The 27,177-nt window shown below is 37.8% G+C and overlaps 1 protein-coding gene across 1 annotated transcript in view; it reads right to left on the reverse strand.

The window, feature by feature from the left end:
- Positions 1-27,177, reverse strand: part of PALLD (palladin, cytoskeletal associated protein) — a 479,197-nt gene that overhangs the window by 243,884 nt on the left and 208,136 nt on the right. The window contains exons 8-9 of the mRNA XM_044681559.1: positions 6,222-6,341; positions 2,989-3,331 (exon numbers count right to left, since the gene is read on the reverse strand). Of these exons, the coding sequence (XP_044537494.1) occupies positions 2,989-3,331; positions 6,222-6,341 (463 nt within the window). The remainder of the gene's footprint in view (positions 1-2,988; positions 3,332-6,221; positions 6,342-27,177) is intronic.

The following is a 27,177-nucleotide window of genomic DNA, read 5'->3' on the forward strand; positions in this document are numbered from 1 at the left end:
AAGGGCTAGAAAATTGGGGTTAAGTGGGTCACACAGCTAGGAAGTTTCTGAAGATCAGTCCACTTTTAAGTTCAACTTCCTATTAAGGTCATAACCCCTTATTTCTCTTACATAAGTTTATCTTGGATTTTCAACATGGAACAGTATTTACAAGAGTATAAAAATTTATCCACAGGTTACACATTATCCAAATTTTGAACAACAGTTTTTGGCGAGTCTCTACTGCACAACAGTATGCCCATAGCTCTTTGGTCTGAATTTTCCATGAAAGGTGAATATGTATTTATTTTAACCCTTACCTTTCATCTTATAATCAATTTTTTTCTTTAAATCCTTACCTTCTGTCTTAGGATTAATAATATGTATTGGTTCTAAGGCAGAAGAGCAGTAAGGACTAGGCAATGGGGTTTAAATGACTTGCCCAGGGTCCCACATCTAGGAAGTATCTGAGGCCAGATTTGACCCAGGGCCTCTCATTTCCAGATTTTGCTTTCTATTTATTATTTAGCTTTTTTAAAAATTTACTATTATATTATTTTTGTATTTACTATTATTTTATTTACTATTACATTATTTACTATTTATTATTTAGCTTTTCCACTGAGCTACCTAACTGCCCCACCCCAAACCTCAAGGAGAATATGTATTAATAATATTTATAATAATAATAATATAGCTTTTGATACTTTGGATTAACCTGCAATTTACATGATTTTAAATGTATTTTATTGATGCTTTTTGTTTTCATATCACAGTCATTTCTGGATATACAGCTATCCCTATTTGAACTCTCTTTTGTAAAAGAAAAAAAAATTGAGCAAAACCAAGCAATTACAATGATTTTCTTTGACAATACAGGCAATGGACTGCCCTAGTAGTCCCCATTTGCTCTTCCAAGAGGAAGAAGTTACTTTTCCAGATTTGTTCTTTGGGACCACTATTGGTTTTTCAATTATTCAAGAGTTCAGCCTCCTTTCATTAATCTTGTCATCATTGTGGATTCTATTCTTCCGGATCCCTATAGTTTATTTTGTAAATGTCTACCTATTTATTCATAAAAGGAAAGTGTTCTGATTGTTGATTTGCATACAATTTGGCCAGTTTGCTCTATCCCTAACCCATGGCACACCATAATGACTCGACCTCTGAGCTCTCTTCTATTCCTAGAAATGAATGGTGTTCAAGTCAAGTAATAGACTGGGGTGTGGATTATCAAAGGGAGAAAAAAATGAAAACCAAAAAAAAAAATAGAAATAAAACTAGAGTCTAGTTTTCTGGCTTTCATGGGATGAAGAGCTAGGAACATTCAATGGCTCACACTCATGAAAATGTGAGCTCATCCAGTATATGCACATACTGTAGGAATCTTCTTTCCACTGACCTACATCAGATGAGCAATTTGAGGTTGTTATACTATGATGGAAGGTTTACTGGGACCTTATTCCTTCATTTATTTCTGCTTTTCTCTGGCCCTAGAATGGCTTCATTTGTAATAGCTCTCAGTTTAGTGGTGCCAATGGAAACAGCTCATACAAAGTTTATCATCCTAAGAAAATAAGGGAAATTAAAAGTGAATTTTGGGTGAGACTCAGTTCAAGGAATTCCTAAGCTGGACCCATTCGCTTGTGAAGGATCTCTCTCTCTCTCTCTCTCTCTCTCTCTTTCTCTCTCTCTCTCTCTCTCTCTCTCTAATATATATAGATATATATAGATATTATATAGATATTTATATGTATATGTATATATACATATATATATATAAAACATTCATAAAATGTGGAACATAATGCCTGGTATATAGCTATGGTGAAAAAATGATTGCTTGTTTCCCCTCTCCCGTCAGGAAAAACAAACACCAACAGAACTGGAATCGATGTTCTTTCTGTTGGTGTCTGAGGTATGGTGGTAAGAACAAGCACTGGAATCCGAAGATCTAGGTTCAGATCCTCTGACAGTAATCTATTTGTGTGATCTTGGGGGAGTCACTGAACTGAGACCAAGATTCAGTTTGCTCATTTTCAAAATGAATGAGGGGCTTGGACTAGAGAGCCTTTAAAGTCACACCTAGTTCTAAATCTATGATCTATAACCAAAGTAAGTGTCTCCCCAAGACAGTGCATTTCTTGAAAGGCAAGATGGTACAGTGGTTAAAGAACATACCAGGGTGATAGGAATAAGTCCAGGTTCAAAGGAAGTCACTTAACCACTTAGTGTCTCCAGGAAACTCTCTAAGTTTCAGAGAATGTTAGTTGGGTAGAGGAAGTTCTTTAAGCAGACCTGCCCATATATATGAAGTCACAAATACCATTAAAAAAAGATAAGAAAAGACATCCTATTTTGTTACAGTATATAACATGTTCTAGACCCTCTTAACACATCATGCCTTGGACTATTGCCAAGTTTGCCAGGGCTTTGGCCAGGCCCTGTATTTCTGTCCAAAATCCATGGCAATGCCACATTTCCAAATCTCCTTTCATTCTCCAGCTGATATTCCTATTAGACACAATTTTCTAATTTCAAATATTAAGTTCCCTTCTGTCCCTTATTCTTTGTAGAATATTTTGACCACCTCGCAATTGCTTAATTCCATAGGATTATACTTATAAAAACACGGGAAAGTTCAAAATCATCTTTGCTCCATGGATCGCCTGTACCCTAGCACACAGTTCACTGATGCTACAAAAGAAAGGACCATAATTTCTGTTCTTTTTCAGGAAAAAAGGCAGAGTAGTTTGCTAGAGTTTTAAGTTTCCCAGTTCTGTCCCTCATCCTCAGCTATTTATTTTGTTTGAATTGTCCCAGACCTTCTGCCCCATAACAGATGGGGAAAAGCCATGGGAAGACTCATTGGCTCTAGGGCCACAGAAGAGACCGTTCTGGCCTGGTGGTTCATTCACCAGATAATTGATTCCAGCCAGTTTTAGTTCTGACCAGGTAGGGAATTTAGAAATGAGGAAGATATTATAAAACCATGCAGAAAACACTCACAGTTTTGGTTTGGCGAGCAGCGGAGGTGGCTCCTTTGTGGGCGAAAGCAGGACAGCTGGCTTTGGGGCAGATTTATTACCATTAGCTTTGCCATTAATCAGTCCATTTACTCCATGGCTCAGATGGATGCCATTGGTTTCCCTCTTGGCAGAGTTGAGTTGCAGCTGAAGGCCAGTCATGCCCGGTCCAAGCTCAGGGTTGGTCACTGGATGACTTTCTGGAGGTTTCTCTGGAGTCATCTCAAAGGAACTGATCTCTAGAGTTGGAGGGGGAGGTGGATCATGCTGGAAATCTTCACTGTTGGACTGTTTCATGGAGTCATGGCTACAGTTTTCCATGTTGGCTAAGGCGAAGGGTGGAGGGGGGGACAGAAAAAAAGAAAGGAAGGGAAAAAAATAAGATACTACAACTCCAAGGAGTTATTTTCACACTGTACGAGATTTTTTGCAAATACTGTGTTGTTCATCCATCAAAAGCCAAATGACTGCAGGGCTCCTGCTTGATGTCCAGGCAATGCCAGCTGGATATTTTTCCTGGAGGACTTTGCTAACTTTCACATTTGCTTCAAATGACCACTGACCACTGGATTGCAGATTATGCCCTTGTAAGGGGAAACCAATTTCTGCTTATTTGGCAGCAGCAGATGATGCAGAAATTTCTGACAAAGGTTGAAAACAGAATTTGATCAGCGTTGAATACACTAATGAATCAATCAATAAACATTTATGAAATACCTACTGTGAGCCAGATATTGTGCTAAGTGCTGGAAATATATAAAGAGGCAAAAGATAGTCCCTGTCCTCAAGGGTCCCAAAATCTTTCGGGGGAGACAACAAATAAATATAAACTGAAAAACTATGTATAGGATAAATAAGAAATAATTAAGAAAGGGAAGGCACTAAAATTAAGAGAGGTTGGAAGAGGCTTCTTTTAAAAGACAGGATTTTAGGTGAGATATAAAGGAAGGAGAGAAACCTTGAGGCAGAACTGAGTGGGGAGAACATTCCAGGCATAGGGGGGCAGTCTGAGAAGGTATCCAGAGCCTAGAGATAAAGTGTCTTGTTCATGGAAGAATAAACAGGTCAGTGTCACTGGATAGAAGAGCACACAGTGAGGAGTAAGCTGTGAGAAAACTGGAAAAGAGGAGTGGGGAGGGCTAAGTTACAAGAGACTTTGAATGACAGAGGATTTTGTATTTGATCCTGGAGGCAATAGGGAGTCACTGGAATTTATTAAGCTGGGGAGGTCACATGGTCAAAGGTAGGCTTTAGGAAAATTACAATTAGTAGCTAAATGGAGGAAGGATTGGGATTGGCAGAGAATTAGTTGGCACAGTGGATAGGGTGCTAGATTTGGTATTAGGAAGACTTGAGTTCAAATCCAACCTCAGACACTTACTAGCTATGTGCCACTGGCCCTGGGCAGGTCATTTGACTTCTATTTGCCTCAGTTCCCTTATCTATAAAATGGGGATAATAACAGCATCTGCCTTAACAGGGTTGTTGTAAAGATCAAGTGACACAATAATTGTAAAGCACTGAGCCTGACACATAGTAAGAGCTATATCAGTGTTGGTAAGCAAGCAAGACTCACCAGCATCCTTAGGTGGTGAGAGCCTGCACTAGAGTGTAGGTAGCAATGTCAGTAGAGGAAAGGAGGCATATTGGTGCCATTTTATAATGTGCCCAGTTTGTTGGTGAAAGAACCCACACCAGAGCTTTCTCTTTGCCTCTCTACCACAGTCCTTACACACATCAGACCCCACTTTGAAGAATTATTCATTCACATCAGTTCTTCCCAAGCTGCACTTGGCTTTGTTTTTCTGCTCTTAATTGGGAAAAGCCAAGGGAGTCTATAATCATCATTCCCCCATCTCTTGAGTTCTTTTTATCTTGCCTCTGCTGCCACCTAGCACCAAATTCCTACCCTCCAGGAATTGCTTGAAAAAGAATCAACCTCCAGAGCTGCTTCAGTTCATCAAACAACACAACCTGACTGTTGGCATACTGTGTGCAAAGGACTGTGGTAGGTAGGATCTGTGAGGGAGACTGAGAAGCCCCCAGAAAGGTGATACCTGAGAAAGGCAATGTGATGAATAGGCTGAAATAAAATAGTAAAGGACAGCAATTTTTAAAATATTAGCTTATTTGTGAGTTTCTTAGCCTTAAGAGCACCCAGAAATTTTTGTTCATTAAAAAATAACAACAACAAAAACTTGTATTAATATCTTTTGTTTCTATATCAGCATTTCCTGGGTCTGTTCCTATCCCCATCTCCCTTCCCAGAATGAAATCCCCAATAAGAAAGGATTTAAAAAGAGAGTACCAGCTCAGCAAAACCAACCAGCACATTAAAAATGTTTGAAGTTATATTTGGGGTTCCCCTGATATCTGAAAAGAAGAAGGGACAGTGCTTTCTCATATCTCTTCTCTGGGGCCAACTCTGGCCATTTTGATTGCTTCTTCATATCATTTTTTCTTAACAGCAGTAATAAAATATGCTTTTTTCTTCATAGAATGGTTGTATCTAGTTGCTGAAGAAATTTGATTTCATAGATTAAAATTGTTTCCCCCTTTTTCTCAGGTTAGCTCCCTTCCTACGTTTCCCTTTCTGAAAGCTTCACTAATGATCTCTTCTTGCTTGTCTGGGTCTCCTGGGTGGCTGCTTTGCTGTGCCCTGCTGCCTCAGCTTCAGATGTTCAATGTTAGCAGACTCTGATTCATTAGCTTTTGAGCTTCCATTTTAGTTCCTATGCTGCCATAAACTGGGACCACATTTCTATAGTGTTTTAAAAGTTTGCAAAGCATGTTCCTCCACGAGGCAGGCAGAATGAGAATTATCATGCCCATTTTGTAGAAAGGAAACAGGCAGAACTGGGCATCTGTGGATTCTAAGTCCAATACTAACACTCTTTTCTATGACATTATACAGAGTCTTTAGTGCATAAATGTGTGTGTGTGTGTGTGTGTGTGTGTGTGCTGATAGCACATAGCCTTGAAAGCTCCTTTCCTCCTATTTCCATGTCCCCCCATAGAAAATGGCTTATATTTCCATATACAAAATTGCCTCTTAGGAGAACTGAGCAAGACTTCAACAGAGTTGAAGGATGTCTAGAGAACTGCTTGCTGAAGTAGTTGTTTTCTGAAGTTGTTGGAATCCTGCATGCTGCCATAGGCAGTAAGTAAACTGACATGATGATGCAGAAACTATGCATTTCCCCATAGGTCACGTACCCGAGTTGACGACTAGCTCTGCTGTGCTAGTTACAGATCCATATTCATTTCTTGCAGAGCATGTGAAGATTCCTGCATCCTCAGGAAAAGTCTCTGCAATGACCAGAGTGCAAATCTCCTCTGGAAAAGAATAGAGATAAGGTCAATTCACAGGAGTGACATGGAGGCACTCTGTTAAGAAACTGGGAAAAAACGATCTTAATTTGTAAAGATGGGCAAATAAGAAAATGATATAATTAGTCATACAAAAGGATCCTTTAATTTAAAAAAAGTTTTCAGTAAAGTTCTGTAGGGATAATTTCCCCTTATGTTTCAACTTACATATTTCATCAATGAACACATGTTAATTAAGCATTTACTATATGCCAAGCTCTAATTTCCAAAATTAGTAATCTCTTCTCAGTCTTCTCAGTCCTCATCTTCCTTGGTCTAGTTGCTACTTGACACCACTAACTATATCTGTTTCCTGATCTTTTTCTCCCTTGGCTTCCATGACATTATTCTATCCTAGGTGCTTTTCTATTTCTATGGTCATTGTATTACCTTTTCCTTGCTGGTTTCTATTTCTTTGTAAAGCTCCTATACTCGGAACTTATCTTTTTTTTTACATTTTCTCCTTTGTTAATTTTATTTACTTCCCTATATATAGCTACGATTGCTATAATATAAATATTTATCCCCAGTCCTGATCTCTTTTCCCCCCTCCCAATTCATTCATCAAGACCTTCAGCAAGATATCTCACTACAGCTTCAAACCTAGCTCAAACTGACCTTGCTCATAAATTATCTCCTTTTGATTTCATTATTTTTTCAGCTAGTAGTATTTACTTGATGAAGACTATTCAAAAGGCCAGCATTATTTTTTGACATTTTCCTCACCTCTCATATCTAATTCATTTGTTGAGGTTTAGTCATTTCAGTTGTATCTGACTCTTTATGTTCCTATTTGGGGTTTTCTTGGCAAAGATACTAGAGTGGTTTGTCATTGCCTTCTCCAGCTCATTTTACATATGAGGAAACTGAGGCAAATAGGATTAAGTGATTTGTTCAGAATCACACAGCTAGTCTGAGGTCAGATTTGAAAACAGGAAGATGTCTTCCTGACATTAGGCCTGGTACTTTATTCACTGTGCCAACTAACTGCCCTGTAATTAATTACTAAGTCCCATAAATTTTATTCTCTGAATTTTTTCTCATATCTCTCCTCTTCTTTCTTTTACTGTGGCCACCACTGTAGAGACTTATTTTCACATATGTGGACTATTGCCAAAGCCTCCTAAGAAGTTGTCCTTCCTTCATTCTCTTTCCCTTCTAATAAACCACCTACTTCTTCATACAGACACCAGACTTAACTTCCTTATTTATGGATCTGGCCATGTCTCTGCTTTCCTTGAAAATCTTTCATGGCTCCCTAAAGGCTACTGAGTAGAGCTCAAACATTTTTACCTTACATTCAAGACCCTCTACCATTTGATATCATCTTAACATTTTAGCTTTATCTCATCTTACTCTTCTTCATTGGTTTCCATATTCGATCCCAATATGGACTAATCTACTTTCTTCTAAAAATATCCTCATGCTCATCAACCTCCATGACACAGCTCATGATTTTCCCCATAGGTGGAATGTTTCCTTTCACCCCCTCTTTTCACCTGTTGAAGTCTTATATGTTCTTTAAAGCCCAATTCAAAGACTGCCTTCTCCAGAAAGACTTTTCTAATCCCCTCTCTTAGGAGTGATCCTTCTACTAAGACCTGAGACAACTGTTTTGCAACTCTTTAGTCCATGTAACCTCACTCAAGGATCTATCATCAACAGAAAAACAACCTTGAAATTATGTCAGTTATGGAAAAGATAGGATTTGATGGTAAAAATGTGATTTGTACATAATCTCCCTTGAAGATACAAGAAAACAAAAAGGCAGAACAGAAATAACACTTGACTTAAGAGTTAGAAGACCTGGATTTGAGTACTGGTTGGCTATCTCTTTACCTATGTAACTAACTTTAAACAAGGCACCTAGACTCTCTGAGCCTCACTTTGTTCATCTGTAAAACAGGGAGAATATTTGAAGTGCCTACTTTATAAGGTTGTAAAAAAAGAACTTTTACTGTCTGCCTTTTGATCCAGCCATACCACTGCTGGGTTTTTACCCCAAAGAGATAACAGGGAAAAGGACTTGTACAAAAATATTTATAGCTGTGTTCTTTGTGGTGGCAAAATATTGGAAAATGAGGGAATGGCTGAACAAATTGTGGTATCTGTTGGTGATAGGATACTATTGTGCTCAAAGGAATAATGAACTGGAGGAATTACATGTGAACTGGAAAGACCTCCAGGAAATGATGCAGAGTGAAAAGAGCAGAATGAGGAGAACATTGTACACACAGACTTATACACTGTGGTAAAATTGAATGTAATGGACTTCTGTACTAACAGCAATGCAATGACCCAGGACAATTCTGAGGGATTTATGGAAAAGAACGCTACCCACATTCAGAGGAAGAACTACAGGAGTGGAAACACAGAAGAAAAACAACTGCTTGAACACATGGGTCGATGGGGATATGATTGGGGATATTGACTCTAAATGAGCACCCTAGTATAAATATCAATAATATGGAAATAGGTCTTGATCAATGACACATGTAAAAACCAGTGGAATTGAGTGTTGGCTACAGGAGGGGAGTGGAGAGAGGGAAGGGAAAGAACACAAATCTTGTAATCATGGAAAAATATTCTAAATTAATCAATTAAATAAAATTTTCAAAAAAGAACTTTTAAAGTCTAAAGTACAGTGTAAACTCAGGAAAGGATTGTAAATAAAGGAGCTATTTGTGCATTTTATAACCTATTTGTCTAGAGTTAATGTTCGATTGATATTGGATTGACATTCTTTACTGATGTTGTTAATTGCTGTCTATCCATAACCATACACATAGAAGAGCTCCTGGAAAATTTTAGTATTCATGGATGAGACCTTAAAAAATAGAATATTCTCCCTTCCTAACTTTAAAAAAATTCACTATGTTTGTCATAGGACATCATCATTGTCATCATCACAGCTAGCATTTAAATAGCACTTTAGTAGTAGTTTGCATAGAACTTCAAGTAGGTAACTCATTTGATCCTACAATAATACAAGTTATGCTGCCATTATTATTCCCATTTTACAGATGAGAAAGCTGAGACCTTTAGACACCAAATGACTTCCCCTAGGTCACACAAATAGGAAGTCAGTGTCCGAGGCAGTATTAGGATTCAAGTCTTCCTTATTTCCTTCCTTATTCCAAGCCCTGTGCTCTATCTACAATGCCACCTAGCTACAACTCATACACGGATGTCCGTGTGTAACTTATGTAGTGTGAGGCTTTGGTCTTAAATAAGTCTTCATTCTTTTTCCACCTTTTATCCATCTACATGGGTAGATTGAGCATAACTAGGGAATGGATAATTTTTAGTTCATGTAGACTAACAACAAGGAGAAATAGCATCATTTCAAAAAATAAATGTTGCTGGATAGAGTATCAGGTCTGGAGTTGGGAGGTCTTGAGTTCAAACCTAACTTCTGACACTTCCTAGCTGTGTTACCTGGGTAAGTCACTTAACAGCATTTGCCTAGATCTTATTGCTCCTCTGTCTTAGAGGTGTTACTAGGGTAGGAGGTAAGGGTTATAATATAAATATATATGTACATACATACACATGCACACATATGAACACATACATGCATATATACATATAAAATGTATACATATATATGTTGCATTTCTAAACACTGTAAGGTAAACGAGCATAGTCAAACACAGAGCCATTTAAATGTATATTCATGTTCCTGTATACACTTAGACTAAACATATTTATACTGTAACATATCAAGTGAATAGGGAAACTCCTCCTCAAATTCTGCCATATTTATTGGGGAGAGGGAGGATTAGAGTTTAGTTAGTCATGAAGGACTGTCATTAACCAAATGACTTCTATATGTAGATTGGATGGAGTTAATTTAAGTGAGTAAGTTTATGATGATGATGATTTTTTTGCTCTCTATTTATGACACCACTGGTACAGAGAATTTCTCATGAAGAAGTTACCTCTGCCAATGCAAATTTGGCACCTTCCTTGCAATTTATAGTTTTAGAGAATTGTCTGTGGGCACTCAAATTTTAAGAGACTAAATTTAAATTTAAATCTAAAATTTTAAGCTATGGCCACATAGCTAATACTTATCAGATGTAGGATTTGAACAAAGTCTTCTCATTTCTCTATCTGCTCATCTATTCTACTTCTCAAAGGGATGAGATGGGGGGTGGTCAGTGATGGAGTAGAGAAATAGGACTGATATAACTGGATCAAAGCAGCTGCTCAGAGTTTCCACTTAAGACAATGGTTGGAAAGCAAACAAGATAAGCTACCAAAGCTACTCCTGGTTAGTCCTTCAGATCCCCAGCCGTGGTGGTGGTGGTGGTGGTGGTGGGGCAGGTATATACAGACCTTGGGTAAGTGGACATCTATTTTCTCTTTCTACTTGTGCCATTTTGTATGATCCTGAACTTTTCAAGTTTTTTTTTAAAAGCCTGATTTTTGGCAGTATTCAATAGACCAGACACATAATGATGATCTGATGATAAAGGGAACTCAAGAGTGTAGGTAAGTGAGGTGGAGACCAAGACAGATTTCTATACAAGTTAAACTGTGGATTAGGACCTTAAAATGTAGTTGAGTAAATTTCATGCTTTATATAATTAAATAAAAGAGTGAAATTTTGCTTTCCTTGTCATATTTATATATCTGTTCCATTAGGCTAGGAGTCAGTAAAGAAACTAGTATGAAAAGATTTTGATGAAAGACTATTCTGATAATGTTGATTTTAACCTGTTGGGGAAAAGAATTTCCATGCTCATGTTACATGAAAAGTCAGATGAAAGAGAATTTGTTTCACTAGGAATTGTAACTAGTCATCACTAGAGATAAGATTGACTTGAGTAAGTAGAAGCACTGCAGCCCTTTCTGGGTTTAATGATAACACCTCATGCCAGAGCAAGGCCTTTGTCAAGGTGAAGAAAGATCAGAAGGAATATACTGCAGAGAGAAAGGATAGAAGAAGAGGTGTCTGCAGTGAGCTATGTGCACTGAGAAAGCCTTTAATTTTGTTCTTTGAAGGGACTCTCAAAAATCTCCTGTGAAAAGTGTACACTTTGGAAATGTTTGTTGAAATGGATTCTACTAGTCAACATACTCATATCTTCCCTTCTTAAAAGAAGATCATTGCTTCAATAAGATTTCCTTGACCCAAGGATGTGAAAAGGCAGTTTTTATCAAAACTATCAATAATCATATGAAAAATGTTCTAAATCCCTCCTGATTAGAGAAATGCAAATTAAAAAAACTCTGAGGTACCACCTTACAGCTAGCAGAATGGCCAATATGAGAGTAAAGGAAAATAATAAATGTTGGATGGGATGTGGAAAAATTGGGACACTAATGCATTGTTGGTGGAGTTGTGGATTGATCTAACCATTTTGGAAGGCAATTTGGAATTATGCTCAAAGGACTTTAAAATGATGCATGTCCTTTGATCCAACAAAACAGTATAGGATTTGCAACCCAAAGAGATAAAAAATGGGAAAGGTTCTTGTACAAAAATATTTAAAAATGAGCTTTTTGAAGTGGTAAAAAATTGGAAAATGAGCAGATGTTCTTTAATTGGGGAATGGCTGAACAAATTGAATTGTGGTATATGATGGTGATTGAATACTATTATTCTATAAGGAATGATGAACTGCTTGATTTCTATAAGAACTGGAAAGACCTCAGTGAACTGATTTGGAGTGAAATAAGCAGAACTAGAAGAACATTATACACAGTAACTGAAACACTGTGGGACCATCAAATATAATTGACTTTGCTACTAAAAGCAATGCAATAATCCAGGATAACTCTGAGAGACTTATGAGAAAGAATGCTATCCACATCTAGAGAAAGAACAGTGGGAGTAGAAACCTAGAAGAAGACATATGATTTATCACTTGTTTATATAGGTATATGATTTGGGGTTTTGGTTTTAAAAGATTACTCTATTACAAAAATGAATAATATGGAAATAGGATTTGAGTGATAACATATGTATAATCCAGCGAAATTGCTTGTCAACTCTGGGAGAGAGGAGGGAAAGGGGGAGGGAGACAATAAGAATCATGTAACCACGGAAACAATTTAAAAATCGAATCAAATTGTCCTTTAAAAAAAGATTTTCTTGACCCAACTCCTCTGAGCCATTATTTTGACTCTCTTCTTCTCTCTTTAATGACAAATTTCTAGAAACTCATCTCTGTTACCTCTCTTTTCTTACCACCTATGTACTCTACAAAATTACCTCCTCTTATGTTTTATTGAAACTGGTCACTCCCAGATCATTAATGGAGCTTCAAATGGCCAAATCAAGTTAGTTTCCCCATGTGTAAATAATGGGGAAAATAATAGTATCTACCTTCCAGGGTTGTTGTGAGAATATATATATATATATATATATATATAATATAATGTGTATATATATATGCATATAATGTATATATATAACATATATTACATACATTATTATATATTATTATACATATTATGTATTATTTATTATATATATTAAATGAGATAATAATTGTAAAGCACTGGCATTTAGTAAGCTTGATAAAAATGTTAGCTATCATTATTATTACTATTACTATTTTCAGTTCTCATCTCCCTTGAATTGTCTGATATACTTGACACTTGATTAAGCTCCCCTTTATGCTTCAGGGAGCCTAGATTTTCAAAATTCAATGAGGGGTCTCTTAAAATTAGCCAAGTATGGTGAGGAAATCAATTAATCAATAAGTATTTACTAAATGCCTACCAGGTTCTAGGCACCATGCCAGGTGCTGAGGATACAAAGACAAAATCCTCACTAGCTCTCACAGAATTAGCTCACAGTGTGGTTTGGAGGCAGGGGCAATTAACTCTATGAATATAATCTCATCCTCTCTTCCATGTGGTAAATTTGTAACCCCTCTTCTCATCGACATTCACTTGGTTGAACTTCTTGCTAAAATGCTGTGTGTATCTGTATCTGTTTATCAATTCAATTCAGTAACCATTTACTGAGTATCTGCTGGGTGCTAGGCATTGTATTAGATGCTGGGGGTATAAAAGAGGCAAGATCTCTGCCCACAAGGAGCTTACAGTCTAGTAGGAGAGACAAACATAAACAAACATCTACAAAGCAAGCTATATACAGAATAAATAGGAAATAATTGGCAGAGGGAAGACACTGGAATTAAGAGGGGTTGGTGAAGGCTTCCTGTTGGAGGTAGGATTTTAAATGGGATTTAAAGGAAGTCAAGGAGATTGGTAATCAGAATGTAATAGGGAGAGCATTCCAGGTCTGGAGGGAAAGCCAGAAAGAATGCTTGGAGAAGGGATGGGAAGGCCAATGTAACTGAATAAGAATATGTCCTGGGGAGTAAAGTATAAAAAGATGTGAAAGGTAGGAGGGGGCTAGGAAAGAAAGGACTTTGAATGCAGAACACAGTATTTTGTATTGGCTCCTGGATGCAGTAGGAAGCAGGGAGTTCATGGAGTAGGGGCAGGGTGGGGATGGTGGCCATATATAATCCAGTTTGCATTTTAGGAAAATCAGTGTAGTGGCTGAATGGAGAATGGATTGGAGTGGAGAGAGACCTGAGGCAGACAAATCCACTAGCAGGCTATTACAGTAATTGAGGCATGAGGTGATGAAGAATTGTTCTAGAGTGGTGTCGGTGTCAGAGAAGAGAAGAGACCATATTCAGGAGATGTTGCAAAGGTGAATTTGGCAGACTCTAGTGACAGCTTGGACATGGTGGGTGAGAGATAGAGCAAGGAATCTCAGGTGATTCTTAGGTTTGGAGCCCGAGGGACTGGGAAGATGATGTTGCTCTCCACAGTAACAAGTGATCATCCTGGGGGGAGATTTAGGGAGAAAGATAAGAAGTTCTGTTTTGGACATATTGAGTTTAAGATGCCTATTTCATATGCCATTCAAGAGGCTTGAAAGGCTGTTGGAAATATGAGATTAGAGGTCAGCAGGGAAATTAGGGCAGGAGAGATAAATTTGAGAATCATTAGCATAGAGCTGGTGAAGGGAGTTGCTGAGATCACCAAGGGAAATAATATAGGAGAAGAAAAGTGGACTCAAGACAAAACTCTGAGGAACCCTTGGAGTTAGAGGGCATGATCTGGAGGAGGAGCCAACAAAAGAAGCAGAGGAGAGATTAGATAGGCAGGAGGAATGCTAGGAGAGAAAACCTAGAGAGAAGGAGGAATGATCAACAGGGTCAAAAGCTGCAGCAAAGTCAAGAAAAGGCCATTGGATTTGACAACTAAGAGTCTGTTAGTAACTTTAGCAGGAACAGTTTTGGTAGAATGATAAGGTCAGACTGTAAGAGGGCTTAAGGGCAATGTTGCAGGGATGGAAGAGTGAGATTTTTTTTTTTTCAGGACAGAGGAGAAAAGGGCAAATTTGTAGGCAATTATGACCCAGTAGACAGGGAGAGACTGAAAATAAGTGAGAGTGGGGATGGCAGAGGGGACAATCTGTTGGAGGAGATGGGGATGAAATGGGATCATTTGAACAAGCGTAGGAGTTAGCCTTAGTAAGGAGTAAGTTCACTCTATCATGTGAAAGAGGGATAAAAGCGGAGAAAGTAGCAGAAGGCTCCTGAGTGATAAGAGTTGAGGAAGAGAGAAGAGAGAACTCATGGTGAGAAGCCTCAATTTTTTTTTCCTATAAAATATGAAGCAGGATTCTCAGCTTTCACTCAGCCAGTGGGTCAAAGAGGATATTAGGCACTTAATATGTTCCAGGCCTTGTGCTAAACATTAGAAATAGAGACAGTCCCTACCCTCAAGGAGACTACATCATAACAAGGGAAGACAACACATAGGAGGAAGCCTGGCATAACAGCATAATAGAGAAAGTCAGTTGTGCAGCCTGGACAGGAATGAGATTTGTCTGGCCTGGCATCCTCCTTAAATGGAACATCCAATCAGAGGAAGAGGCTGCAGAGGCTGAGTCTACTGGTTCTATTGTATGAATTTTATTCCAGGGCTAGACTGAACTTCTAGGATGAAGAAGTTTCCGGGGCATGATAGAGAAAGTCCAGAGTACATTCTGGAGAGGAATAAGGATTCTGTTTTGTATACTAGAGGTTTTATTCTCCATTCTGTCCTCCTTTCCTCCCAGTAAATGCCACTAGGAAACTGGACAAGATCCACTTTGGGCATTAAAGGTTTACTATGCCATTTTGAAGACCTTGTTCTTTGTGCTTTTAGCCTGATCCTGGCTCAGGATCATTTTCAGCAAAAATAATCCTGATGGCTGACATTTATAGAGGGTCAGAAGGTTTGTGAAGCATATTACATACATTATCTCATTTGGCAAAATGAGACAAAATAAAGCAAAGTGAATAGGGGCATGTCAAGTTGAATAAGGAAGTGACATTATTTCATACTGTTTTTCCTTACTTGAGAATCAAAGTGTGACGAGAACAAAGGAGTTCAGCTTCCTAAGTCCGTCTCAATGGAGTTTCCTTAATTCAATCACAAGGCATTGGGAGTTCTGAATATTTTGTTAAGAAGCAGCACATCTGTGTCAATTAAAAGTGGATTAATTTTCTTTTTTGAAGTCATTGCATGTCTAAAGACTTCCTGTGCTGAAAGATCAGTCAGAAATGAGTGTCTAATTAAAAGCTCAGCCCACGTTCTCTTCAGACTGAAATACTTTCTTTGGCAAGCTGGTGTAAGCACTCTGAGTCGTACATATACTGCAGTCAGGGCGTTTCATATTACTGAAGCGTGTTGGGTCTTAGTGGACCCATAATGATGACAAATGATTCGTGAAAGACCCGACCAGACAGGGCTGAATAATATAGGCAAAGTTCTAGATTAGCAAAGCAGGACCTGACAGTTTTTGCAAAAGTTTCATTCTGCCTTTGGTAGGTGTGTTGAAATACACATCTGTTTGCTTAACTCTACACAAACTTTCTGGCTTTTATAATACTCCAGTGGTGAGGGTAAAACCCACACCAGCTTATCACAACAGAACTGGGGTCTTTACTCCCAGTTGCTGCTGGAATGGTAATGGCAGATAGGTCAAGTTCATTTTTTCTCAGTTCTCCAGGCAAGATTAAGTGCTATCCTATGTACTTCATAGTGACTTCCAACCCACCAATCAATTCATCAACCAATTAGCATCTATTAGCTGATTAACTAATTACTATGTGCCAGCTACCATGTTAGGTCCTAGAGAAAGGAAATGAAACAGTCTCTGCTCTCATGAAATTTACATTTTATTTTCTATGGCTAATTCTCAAGTTGGGAAGATGCTAAATCCAAAATAACATTCACATGGGTTATTGTCACTTAAGAGATCACAGCAAATGATGGAATCATGGAAGTGAGAATAAGAAGGGATAGTAGAATTACAGAAATTCAGATTTGGAAGGGACCACTGAGGCTCCTTAATCCAATCACTCTGAGAGCAGTTTATTGTAACAAAGTAAAATAAGCAAACAGAACTAACAATACACTGACTTCATCAGAACTAGTATGTACAAATAGGAAATGTTGAACAAGGAACTGATTCCTCTCCTGTGCTACTAGATATCACAATAAAATAGATTTTTTAAAAAACAAAAGTACAGGTGTTGTTTGTTTTTACATTCATGTTTAGATCTAGAAGATTCTTATTTAGTCTACACCCCATCTTTTGCTTTGTACAGAGAAAGAAACTGAAGCGTATGCCTAGGCTTCAAAGATAGCTCTTCTGACTTCTAGTCCAATTCTTAGAGAATGAAATATCCTTAGAGTTCATTGATTGGACCAAAGGCCCCAATAAAACTACAATTTATACCACTTGGTCATATTAACCAGGATCCAGAAAGGAGGACTTATCCATGCCTATCAGGGTGATCACTGTTGTTTCAAGAAGGATCCAGACTTAACCACAATAATCAGTCCAGTCTGGCTAAGGAAAAATGTTCTCAGATTCTCCCAGGGCATGAGTCCAGAAATCAGGGCACTATGTGGACTTATACTTGTGTGCTTATCTTTTCAGTTGGTCTGCATACAATGGCTCCAGGGGATGGAAGACTAGTACTTTTACCAACTCCTTACCACTTTGCCATCACAGAAGAGGTGTAGAGAGTAGGGCTGAGTCTAGTAAAGAGCAATGTTTCCTGGAAAACTGGTTTGTTTGGAGTTCTGACTTTCTAAATATATAGCACTGGGCCTGGAACAAAGAAAGCACTTAATTGTTTTATCTCTCTTTGTCTAGGCAGCTAGGTGGTACAGACTATAGAATCTTTGACTAGAAGTCAGGAAGATGAGTTTAATTCCTGTACCAGACATTTCATAGCAGGATGATCTCATGTTGCTTCTCAGGCTGAGTTTCTTAATCTTTAAAATGGGGATAATAATAGTTGTGAGAATCAAATGATATAGCCTATACAAAGCACTTTGCAAACTTTAAAGCACTATATAAGTGCTAGTGATTAATTATCTGTGTCTGCCAATCTATCATCTATAATTATCTGTTATCTATCCATCTTGATCTGTATCTATCTATTATCTATCTTTCTCTGCCCAAACTATCTATCATCTATGTTTATCTATATATTGTTATCTACCTACTATTATCCTCTCTTTTTCTTTCATATGTATAGTCAAAATATTCAAATGATATCATAAAAGATTGATGTTAGGAAAGAGGAGCAATTTCCTCATTCTGAGGCTTATTAATTATGCTGCTCACTATTAAAAGAATGTTTTGTTGTTGTTTGGTTGTTTCAGTCATGTCTGACTCTTCATGACCCCATTTAGGGTTTTTTGGCAAAGATACTGGAGTGGTTTGTCATTGCCTTCTCTAGTTCATTTTACAGATGAGGAAGTGAGGCAACTGGATCAAGTGACTTGTCCTAGGTTACACAGCTAGTAAGTGTCTGAGGCTAGATTTGAACACAAGAAGATAAGTCTTTTTGACTTCAGGCTTGGCATTCTATCCACTGAACCACCTAGCTGCCATTTAAAGACTATTTCAGGTCTCTAACTGTATATTGCCTTGTATTGTGTAGAAGACACAGTTGTTATTCTTTAAAAATTTAACAATCTCTAAGACATTAGACACATTGCAATAGAATAAAAATGGAGTTATAACAGAATATTCTACTTTAGAATTTATAGAAAGCTGAAGTCAGAATAGGGTGGCTTTTAGAGGTATAAGAAACAGGAAAGGTTCCATTCATTTGTCTTAAAGAGTGATCTAATTTTTTCCTGTTAACTATCACTGACATAGGAATACCAGGTTCAACTTTTCTTCTTCATGACCATCACTTATTTCCTTTATCAATTACAGGCTTTAAGATTCTTTTTGAGCATGACTTTCAGATAATCTAATAACTCTTATATTGTCTCTCCCAGATCTATTTTCCAGGTAAGTTGTTTTTTTCAATGAGATATTTCAGTTTTCTTCTGTTTTTTATTTTCATTCTTTTGATTTTGTTTTATTGCTTCTTGATGTCTCATGAAATCATTATCTCTAGTTGCTCAATTCTAACTTTTAAGAAATAATTTTCTCATGTCAGCTTTTGAGCCTCCTTTTTTCATTTGACTTATTTCTTCTTGCATTGCTTTCATTTCTCTTCCCCATTTTCCTCTGCCTCTCTTAATTGCTTTTTGAAATTCTCTTTGAGTTTCCAGAATCTGTGTTCAATTCATATTTTTCTTTTGGACTTTGCATGTGTTAGCTTTACTTCACTGTTCCCTGCTGTGTCTGTGCCTTCCTCTCTGATTCCCACAAAAATTCATTATAGTTAGGTGCATTTTTGTTGTCTTCTCATTTTTCTAACCTTTTTTATAGGTAGGCTCTGTTCTCTGGGAGGTTTGGGTACTCTTAAGCTTCAGTCCCTCCTTGATGCTATCCTTAGCTTTATTTCTGGGTTTCTTCCAGTGTCAGTTCTACCACGATAGTATGATGGTCTGGGGGCTGGGAGCTCTGAGAGCCACCTCCCATTGCTGATCCAATTAACCCTTGAGACTGCTGATGGAAAACATTCTCACCTCAGAATTGGGTGTAGGCTTTTGGTCTCACAGTGGGCTTGATCAGATCAGACACAGTTCAAATTCTAGCCTCAGGCTTGGTTGAAACTTTTGGTCTTAGTCTGAGCTTGATCAGGCCATGCACACAGCAGTCCGCCATACCCTTGAGTCTTTGATGAGAGGCTTAGGGGACCTCACTTTGGGTCCACTAACTACCCTAGCCACAGGCCCTGGCTAAGTTTCCTGGCCTTGCTCTGGGACCACACAGATCAGGCTGCTTCAGCACAGAATGCTTTGGGATGGAATTCTGGACCTCACTTCAGGTTTGCTTGAAACCTCAAGGGGTGTGCATTGACTTGGACCTCTATCTGCCCAGGCAGAGTCTCAGGGTGTGGATGTTGCCTAGGGCTCAGGTTCAGAACCTGGTGCAGCAGATGTGGGGTTGGTTTGCTCCTGTAGCTTCCTGTTGACTATGGTCCCTTCTGACCCCAATGCCCCAGATGCTCTCTGCTTGTCTTTTAGGCTTTTCTCTTCTTGAAAGTTGCTTCACTCTCTCTCCTTGTTGGTTCTGTCACTCCTGCATTCATTTTGTGGTGTTATTTTAAGACTGGTAAGGGCATTCTCATGGTGGTTTTGAGCTTCCCTGCTTCTACTCTGCCATCTTGGCTCTGGCTTAATTAAAATTATGCAGGCTTTAGTATTTTTAATGGAGCTAGAGCTAGCAAAGGGGCAATCGAGACTTTGCCCCAGGATAGTGACATCTTGTGGGCAGAAGAATGAATCTTCCCAGAAGTGGCTTCTGATCCCATCTTGGCTAATGAATTCCATGCTGCCATGTTGTGCTCATCCTGTCTCCAATAGGGACCTGTTGTTATTGAGTCCCTTTCATGCCAAGAGCTTAGCTGTCCTGCCCTTAGATCAGCTTTTGACTAAGATGATTACTAAGCTCTAGGAACAGATTCTCAGATATTGGACAAGGCAATCGCTACCTAAGGCACCTTGTAACATGAGTACAGATGTCTCTATTGCCATTGCAAAGGCGCCATGATTCAATTCTGGGCTTTCTGCAGTTAAAAATTGGAATGTCTACAGGATAAGTGTTTATTACTACTACTGATGGCCAATCAACTTCTGAGGTGATTTATCTTAATTGTATATATATATATATATATATATATATATATATATATATATATATATATTTCCCTCTTTTTTTTTTGTGAGTGGGAGCCACGGTATATTTTAATGTTGGGATCACCTTAAAAGGATGGCTGGTTTGGCTTAATATAATGAAATTAATGAAAATGAAGTGATCACAGTGATGGCTCTTAAAAAATACATTTCCAATTCATCATTTGTAAGCCTTTATTGTGGTTCTCCTTAAACTATGACTACCATGATTCATTTCATAGTATCTGATTTTGTGGTTTCCATGTACCTTCTTATTGTTTCTTTATTGTGTGGTTTCTATGACTCTTATTATGTAAAGAAATAAATTTTATTTTTGCTTCTTAGAATTTTATAACTTCAACTGCCATTGCTCCTTATCTTGAGAAATATAAATGAATTGCTACTGCTTATAAGAAAACATATACATACATAAACACATTATACCAAACTATATTCTCCCCTTGTCAGGATCTCTGTGTATTAGAAGATTATTCTCCCTCCCTTATAGAGTGAGTTGGCATTCACTTATAACATCCTTTGGGATAAAGCCATAAATACCTTCTATAAGGCCTTTGATCTTCACCTGAAAGAACAACCCAAAGCCATCTCAGTTCTGGGCATCTTCTCTGGCTGTCCACCATACCTGGAATTCCCCCATTTTCCACTCTAGATACTGAACTTCTTGGCTTCCTTTAAGTCTCAACTAAAATTCCATGTGCTACAAGAAGCCTTTCCAAACCCTCTTAATTCGACTGTTATTCATCTATCAATCATTTCCTATTTCTCCTGTATATAGCTTGTTTTGTGTCTATTTGTTTGCAAATTATACACTTGCCTGCATGTTGATCTCCTGTTTGATTATGCGCATCCTGAGGGACAGAGACTGGATTTTTGTCTCTCTTTGTACCTCATCTCTTAGCATAGTGCTTGACACATAGTAGGCACTCAATACATGTTTATTGGTTGATTAATCTTCCTAGCTTTGGCCAAACAATTTAGAGGAAGAACTCCTTGAGAAGATCTTTGCCCATTTTATTTGGTTCCTGTTAAATGCTTGTGCAGTTTTAATTGCTTAGTATTTTCTTTCTTTCTTTTTTTTTTCTCTACCTCTGGAACTAGCTGAGAAGGTTTTTCTGTTTCCCAATAATAACTTCATACATAAGTATCTAGCTCAGCCCAAACAGCTCTGGGATCACAAATAAGATCACCTTCAATCTCCTCATTGGCCAACCTTGAGTAAAGCAGGAAATATTCCAAGGCTCTTAACTAATCACCACACTCAAAGATCCCACGTTGGAGATTTGGAAGTAGAGGTAATACAGAATACCTTTTTATCTACCAGTCACCATCCTGTAACTCCCAGAAGGATTCTGAAATGTCTAACACACTTTAGAGATGAGAAGCCATTTTCTGATACAAATGGGGAAACTGGGAAGCCATTTTCTTTTATCACCTCCATCTGGACATAGATCTGGAGAACTCCTCTCATCTCTAGCGAGCTGTAAACAAATCTCTTTTGGATATATACATCATGCATATGAACTTTCTCCTTTTTTAGACCACAGAAAATAAGTTATTAAGTCCTTGCTCATTTGGAGAGGCTTTACTACCAAATGTAAGAACTGAAATAGGCAAGAGTAAATGATCAAACTCTATTGCAAATATTAATAGTATGGAAATAGGTTTTGAACAATGATACATGTAAAACCCAGTGGAATTGCTTGTTGGTTCTGGGAGAGGGGAGGGAGGAGAGGAGGGGAAGAATAGGAATCATGTAACTATGGAAAAATATTCTAAATTAAATAAATAAATACATATTTTTAAAAAAGAGTAAGTGACCAAGTCAGGTCACTTTGAAACTACTCAAATTCACCTAGTCCTAATGCTGACTGCTGCAGTGAGTAGTCCCAAGTAATCCTCTATAAGTCTTTTTAAGTAGCTCTTTTACAGTATACAAAAATAGGAAATGAAAAGTACGGTGATTACTCTATTCAAGGGTTATTTTCCCAAAAAGAATTTAAAATAAAGATTGCTTTAAATATTGAACTTCCTCATTGTACTTCAAACTTGACTGAACAAGATCCCTTTTACAAACCACATTTTTGAAATTGTATAAAGTGAGGCAGTTTTCCCTAAATCTCAGTTTCCTTCCCTGTAAAATGGGGGCGATAATATTTGCCAGGGTTATTGTGATAATTAAAGGCAATCATATCCTATTTTCATAGTTAAAATGGACCTCAGAGTACCCAGATGAACGTCTTCATCTTACATCTTAGGAAAGAGTGATTCCCACAGAGGTGAAGGACTTTATTCACAATCACAAAGTAATGAGAATATATGCAAAGAATTAAACCACAGTACAAATGTGAGTTATTATTATCATTGTTAGTGTAGGGTCTACTCACAGAGGCAGTCCTGAAAGGGAACTGAAGGTTAAAAAAGGCAAGAACAAAAATTTATGGTGACATCTTAACAGAGTAACATATAATTTTCTTACGATAAAAACTTAAAAACTATTCATGAGGTTCAAATTTAGTCAATGGGAAAAGTGTCAAAGGTTATCTCGTTTCAGGAAGTGAGATGAGATACTAATTTCCTTCCAATAAATACATTTAAGCATCTGTAAAGTAAATTCTGGGAATTTGTGGAAATCAGGAAATAACTCCATTTGTCAAATGAGAGGTGGGATACATTAGGCTTAATTGAGCTGCTTGGTGGTATAGTGGATAGAGTCATGAAAACTCATCTTCCTAAATTCAAATCTGGCCTCAGACACTTACTAGCTGTGTGACCCTGGGAAAGTCACTTAATCCTGTATGCCTCAGTTCCTCATTTGTAAAATGAGCTGGAGAAGGAAATGGCAAACCACTCCAGTATCTCTGCCAGGAAAACCCCAAATGGGGTCACAAAGTGTTGGGTACATGAAAAACAACTTAACTGAAGGGCTTAATTATCAGGGCTGAAAAATTGATTCCAATAAAAGCAGTCATTTTAATAGCTGTGAATAGCAGATTTACTAAGGTAAATAGTGTCTGTCTCATTTTGCAATTTTGGGTTATAGTTACAAGTGGGGAAATGATTTGTTTTTGTTTTGTAGCATTTTCTGCTTCTTTTCAATTATCTACCAGATTTTTAATCCTAGCAGCATCTCTAGGAGGGTCATTCTGAAATGCTATTTAAAGACTGGAACACATTTAACACTTTACTGAATGAAAACAAAAGCATTTTGTTCAGAGTCTCCCATAATTCTGAGGAATGCAAATACCATATAACGTACTAGGTCTCTTAGGTAACATGAAGAATTTTTGTGTCTTCATTCCTGAGTTTTGTGCCCTGGCATGCAACTATGAGGAAAGTTGGCATGGAATATTAGATAAAAGAGCAGCTAGGTGGTCCAGTGGTTTGAACACAGAAGATCTGAGTCCAACTCTGATCTCAGACACTTAGCTGTGTGACCCTTGGCAAGTCCCTTTATATCTTTCTGCCTCAGTTTCCTCATCTGGAAAATGGAGATAATAATAGCATCTACCTCCCAGGGTTGTTGTCAGAATCAAATGAGATAACGATTATAAAGTGCTTAGTGTAGGGCTTGGCACAAAGTAGGAACTATAAAAATGTTAGTTATTATCAATAGTAATGACTATATAATCGTGGGCAAGCTATTTATCCTCTCAGTGTCCTAAGCAATCCTCTAGGAAGGGGAGTCACAAGAGTGTTCCTGATCTATATTGGTAAAGGAGCTCCCTGACACGGCTGAAAATCATCAGTTATCCCGTCCCCTGAAATAACTATGAGATGTCTCCAGCAAAACTTGCACTTTTTTTTTTTTTGCAAAAAGAGTTTTTTTGCAAAAAAACTCTTGCAAAACTCTATGTAAAAGCTCTGTGATTACACCCAATGATTTAGTAGAGAAAATAGGGCGTTCATTGACAAACACACTGCTTGACCAGTCCAAGTTCCCATGGTTCTTAAGTTAAAGGCAAGCCCAGGAGTGCTACATCCTTTCTACGTCATTGTCTCTATCCTTAAAGCCCTTTGCCTCTTAGAATCAGAACCTTCTCTTTCCCGATGTGGCACCAGGAAAACAAAATGTTGGATTCAATGCAAAAAGATAAACTTCAACCTTATGAATATGTTAGAAGAACAGAATAAGAAATTCTACTTTTAGACTAAAAATAAAATCAGGTAAACAAGTTACAGGAAGGGGGAGACCGGACTTAGCAGTAGTTCCTGTGAGAAAGACAAAGGTTGACCGTAATATTCACCTGAGTGATATGGATGCTCCAAAGGGAAGGTGATCTTAAGCTCCTGTTATAGAAAGGTAGTAGGGGATCATGGGAAGTAAACTGGCTGATCTGGAGAGCTGTGGTCAGTTTTGGGTACAATGTTTTAAGAAGAACATCAAAAAGCCACAGTGTATTCTGAAGATGGTGGCTATCATGGCAAGAGGACCTTTTAAAAGCTTGTCAAATGAGGAAAAGTTGAAGGGAAGAGGCATATGATATGAATAGCTTTCTCACACAATACTTGAAGATTTGCAGTGTTTTACGAAATGTTAGCTTGTTTTATTCTTATAATAACCTGGGAAGATAGATGCTATTATTATCTCAGTGTTATAGATGGGGAGACTGAGGGAGACTGAGGTCAAGTGACTTACTCAATGTTACACAAATAGTCATTATTGGAGGCCAGATTTTAACTCAACCTTCTTCATTCCAGGTCTAGTACTCTATCCACTGTGCTACTCAGCTGGCTCTGTACACAGGGCCTCAAAAGTCTTTGTGCACTTTTAAGCTTTAATAATTTAATATTTAAATAATAGCTTTAATGGATTAAAACTGCCCAAAGATTTTTGGGACACCTTGTAAATAATTATCTTTTTGCTTTGAGTAAGGGGTGTACCCCTATTGTTCAAGTCACAGACATTTAGGTCCCTACTGAAAATCCCTACAATTCCAGGCACATGGGAAATGGAAAGTCACTCAGAGGTTTTCTGATTCAGCTATGTCCACTCAAGGATTCTGGAGCACCCATCCATATTTTGTGTCTTTAGCTCTCCATAAGCTCTTCTAGTAAGGCATTCTGCCATGTGACATTCCATTCCCACCTCCATCCCTTTGCATAGGTTGTCCCTAACTTCTAGGTCTGGAATTCAATCCTCCCTCAAGAGTACTTCATTGACTCCCTAGTTTCCATGTGAGTATAGCAGTGATTCTCAAAGTGGGTGCCACCGCCCCCTGGTGGGTGCTGCAGCGATCCAGGGAGGTGGTGATGGCCACAGGTGCATTTATCTTTCCTATTAATTGCTATTAAAATTTAAAAAATAATTAATTTCCAGGGGACTAAGTAATATTTTTTCAGGAAAGGGGGTGGTAGGCCAAAAAAAGTTTGGGAACCACTGGAGTATAGCTTGAGTGCCAGTTTCTAAATCAAGTCTTTCGTGTTTTCCTCAGTTAGTAATTCTCTCTATCGACTCCTTTGGATGCATTTTATGTTGCAGTCTGCTGGTAGAATGTAAGCTCCTCTAGGGCTGGGGCTGGCACAGTTTTGTCGTTTTATTATCTAACAGTGCATAGCAAATAACAAATAGTTAATAAATGTCTGTTGAAATGAAATGCGTGAATTAATCACACTATCCTGTTTTCATTTTGTCTTGTTTTGTTTTTGTCAAGAAGTATTCATTAAGAGAATGACTTTTAACCTGGGGTGCACATACCACTAAAGGGTTTGTGGAGAGATTCCAAGGAGAGAGAAAGATCTATGAACTTAAGAAATAAAGATGCCTATATTTTTTTTCTACTATCTCTAACTGAAATTCAACATTATGAGCTTTTAAGAAACACCCTTATTCTGAGAAAGGTCTATAGTTTTTGCCAGATGGCCAAAGGGGTCCATGCCATGACACAATAAAGGTTAAGAATCCTTGATTTAGATTTTCTGAGTCTAAATCTATGATCCTTCCTTTAGAATTTTAAGGGATAGTTTAAGTGTTTTCTTTGCAAATGAACTTTTTGTTTGCAAAAGACTAACTTTTAAAAACACTTTTTTACTTAAGTGATTCTTTTAAAAATAGGTCCATTGATACACTCTCTCTCTCTCTCTCTCTCTCTCTCTCTCTCTCTCTCTCTCTCTCTCTCTCTCTCTCTCTCTCTCTCTCTCTCTCTCTGTCTCTGTCTCTCTCTCTCTCTCTCTCCATATACAAAAAGCTTATTTAGTTAAAATAGTACTAATACATCTCGTTTCTAGAACACTTAGAAAGATTTGCAAAATGCTTTCCTCACAAACACTGTTGGGTACAGGTACCTATGAACCTTTTGTGTCTTGAACCCTTCTACAACAATGTGGGAACTATGATGGGTAGAGATAATTTTTAGAAGACAAATAAAGATAACACTGAGGTAGGTTGCATAGCCAATAAGTGTCTGGGCTAGGATTTGAACCTAGAGCTTCCTAACTCCAAGTCCAAGGTCCTGTGCTGTATGCCACACTATTTGAAAGATTCTATGTAAACCACTTTTTTATACTTTTAAGCATTATTGTGTCTAGAATCTTAGTGATCCATTATTATTTCATGTCCCTTTCCACATTCATTTTTTTTCTTTTCATCTAGTTTTCAACATCTCTATGCATCTCCAAAGCCTACCTATCTTTCTAAAATGCCCAATTATAATAAGAGACA

The sequence above is a fragment of the Gracilinanus agilis genome, chromosome 6 (genome assembly GCF_016433145.1).
Source record: "Gracilinanus agilis isolate LMUSP501 chromosome 6, AgileGrace, whole genome shotgun sequence".
NCBI classification, from domain to species: Eukaryota; Metazoa; Chordata; class Mammalia; order Didelphimorphia; family Didelphidae; genus Gracilinanus; species Gracilinanus agilis.